Source organism: Sinocyclocheilus grahami, unplaced genomic scaffold, assembly GCF_001515645.1.
Source record: "Sinocyclocheilus grahami isolate Dianchi unplaced genomic scaffold, SAMN03320097.WGS_v1.1 scaffold1032.1, whole genome shotgun sequence".
Classification (NCBI taxonomy): domain Eukaryota; kingdom Metazoa; phylum Chordata; class Actinopteri; order Cypriniformes; family Cyprinidae; genus Sinocyclocheilus; species Sinocyclocheilus grahami.
Window position 1 is genome coordinate 606,201 of NW_015506211.1, and position 2,914 is coordinate 609,114.

At 38.5% G+C, this 2,914-nt stretch overlaps 1 protein-coding gene across 2 annotated transcripts in view; it reads right to left on the minus strand.

The window, feature by feature from the left end:
- Positions 1-1,371: 1,371 nt before the first annotated feature.
- The window catches only part of LOC107565874 (aminoacyl tRNA synthase complex-interacting multifunctional protein 2-like), a 25,412-nt gene continuing 23,869 nt past the window's right edge, over positions 1,372-2,914 (minus strand). For both annotated transcript variants that reach the window (XM_016251162.1, XM_016251161.1), the window contains one exon: positions 1,372-2,208. In XM_016251162.1, the coding sequence (XP_016106648.1) occupies positions 1,820-2,208 (389 nt within the window). In that variant the 3' untranslated portion in view covers positions 1,372-1,819. The remainder of the gene's footprint in view (positions 2,209-2,914) is intronic.

Genomic DNA, 2,914 nt, shown 5'->3' on the forward strand with positions numbered 1-2,914 from the left:
AGGCGCTATAGGGAATTTTCTCATTAACTTTCAGCTCTGTCGACACCGGGCTGATTACATTATCCTTGATTCTTTAAACTCTTTATCTTGGAAATGTGCACTTCAGTGAAAAACAAAAACAAGTGTTCTTCTATTAAAGGGGGGGGGGGGGGAATAGCAATATGATTGTACTGCTAAAATATAATAACTGGCCTATCATTATGTGCTGTAAAGGTCAGTGTCATACTACTGTAGACAACATAATGTGGCACGGTTTGTAGTTCCATTCACATCAACCTAAATCTGTGCATACTGTGCTTAGTGTGCTTAGTGATTCAGTACGTACTGGTATGAACCTCATTCAATCTGACTTTAGATGAAAATATGTGGTTACATTCTGGGTTCCAGGTTGTAGAGATGTCAATTTAGGATCCCAGTCATTACATTTTTAAACCTTTCACCTTGATAAAGTGTTATTCGAGCTGTGTAGAGTGTTAATTCTTTCCCGTGTGAGTGAGGAAAGATCCGAGAGTTGTGAAATTAAAATGATTTTTGCCTGAAGGGAAATGAACTGAAATTTAACTCGGCGGTTTGAGTTGTTGAGGATGGTGCTGTATGGCACCTACAGGCTACATCATGTATCACAGCTTCTTTGATTGGGCCATTTTGATTGTAAGAAATCAAATGCTAATTTTGCCTAATGTTCCTTTTTTATAATTCTATATAAAGCTCTATCTAGTTTCCCACTACAATGGTTTTGCTTAGTAGTCTAATGAAGCTACAACTTCTGAAAGCTACACTACCCTTCAAAAGTTTGGGGTTGGTAAGATTTTTTTATGTTTTTTGACATAAAAACGACAATGTTTGACATAACATTGAACTGTTTTGAAAGGTCGCTAATGCTGAAGACTGCTTTTATTAATCAAAAATGCGGTAAAAACAGTAAAACATTATTAGAATTTAAAACAGCTGTTTTACATTGTAATATATTTTAAACTGTAATTTATTCGTGTGATGCGAAGCTGAATTTCCAGCATCATTGCTCCAGTCTTCAGTGTCACATGATCTTCAGAAATCAGTGAAGAAACACTTCTTAATAACAGTTGTGCTGCCTAATATTTTTTGTGGAAACTGTGATGCATTTATTACTCTCATGAATAATGTTCAAAAACACTTATTCTCTCTGTCTGATCAATTTAATGCGTTCCTGGGTAATAAAAGTATTCATTCTTAGTAGTTTTTTACTTTTTAAAAGGAAAAACTGTAATAGGTTGGGGTTTTTGTGTGTGTGAAAAAAGTGCATCCTCTTGTCTACCACTCAGAAACATAACAGCATATCATTCTATATTATACATGTATTAGGTGAAGGAAAAAAATCAGTCGGTAAATGTCTAACCCGAAATGAAAATCTTTATTAGGTTTTGAGCTACAAAGTATCACCTCTCATCCGTCACATACCAGTAGGTCCTTGGGTTCAAATTTCAAAGGCTTCATTAAACACCCGATAGATTATGTCACAGCAACACACAACATCTTCTAGTTCAACGTTTTATTAGGCACAAGGCGGGAGGGAGTCGTGTTTACAGTATCATTATCCCAAATGCCCTCTCTCTGAGTGTTTGCATCTATGACCCAGGCCTGGGATCAGTTTCAGATCGCCTCCAGTTCAAACGTCATTTCTAAACATTCCATATTACAGACCTGAGCTCAGTTAACACTGGATTCTGGGATGTTACAGTGTTTGGCGAAGTCATGTTGCATTTCCCTTTTCATTATATAATTGACTATGGCGTATCAGTTTCCAGCTAGAGTACGACCTGCGCCGATCTCACAGCTTTCGTCACTGTAGTAACGGATACACGCAGTCGAAGTGGCCCAGGTTCTGGCAGGACTTGAGCCAGCGCTGTACGTTAACTGGTGCAGAGGTGGTCTGGCCGGCCCGCAGCACGCAGCAGGCACACACGATGTCGGCGAGAGAGAACTCCTGACCCAGAAGCCACGCTGAACGCCCCAGAGCCGCGTTTAGTGACCTCAGCACGGCCGCCCGCTCTTTACTGCCCCCCTCGGACAGCTGGAAAACTGCCGTGTCGATCCAGCAGTCCATCTGCGTGGCGGCGACCGGGTCCTGGGGTTCGGCACCCAAAAGACGGAAGAGAAAGCGAGCGACGTTGGCCTCCCCCTCGATCGGGCACATGCTCTGCGTGTTGAACTTCATCTGCAGCTCTGACACTGAAAGGAGATGATACAATAATTAGCATGTTGAAATATCTGGAGCTACTGCAAATGTATATACAGTATATATATGTGAGCCTGGAGCACAAAAGCAGTGTTAAGTCGCTGGGGTATATTTGTAGCAATAGCCAACAATACATTGTATGCTTCAAAATGATTTTTCTTTTATGCCAAAAATCATTAGGATATTAAGTAAAGATCATGTTCCATGAAGATATTTTGTAAATGTCCTACCGTAAATATATCAAAACTTAATGTTTGATTAGTAATATGCATTGCTAAGAACTTCATATGAACAACTTTAAAGATGATTTTCTCAATATTTAGATTTTTTTGCACCCTCAGATTCCAGATTTTCAAATAGTTGTATCTCGGCCAAATATTGTAACAAACCATACATCAATGGAAAGCTTATTTATTCAGTGGCTTTGCAATTTTTCCAATCTTGGTTCTAGTTTTTTTTCTCTGGGGGAAAAAAAGGAAAATTTTTCCCCTTAAGGACAAATTTATCATGGCTACATTTATTTGACCAAAAACACAGAAAAAACTGTAATGCTGTAAAATATTATTACTATTTATAATAATGGCTTTCTATTTTAATATATTTTAAAATATAATGTATTTCTGTGATGCGCAGCTGTATTTTCAGCATCATTCCTCCAGTCTTCAGTGTCACATGATCTTCAGAAATCAGTATAATATG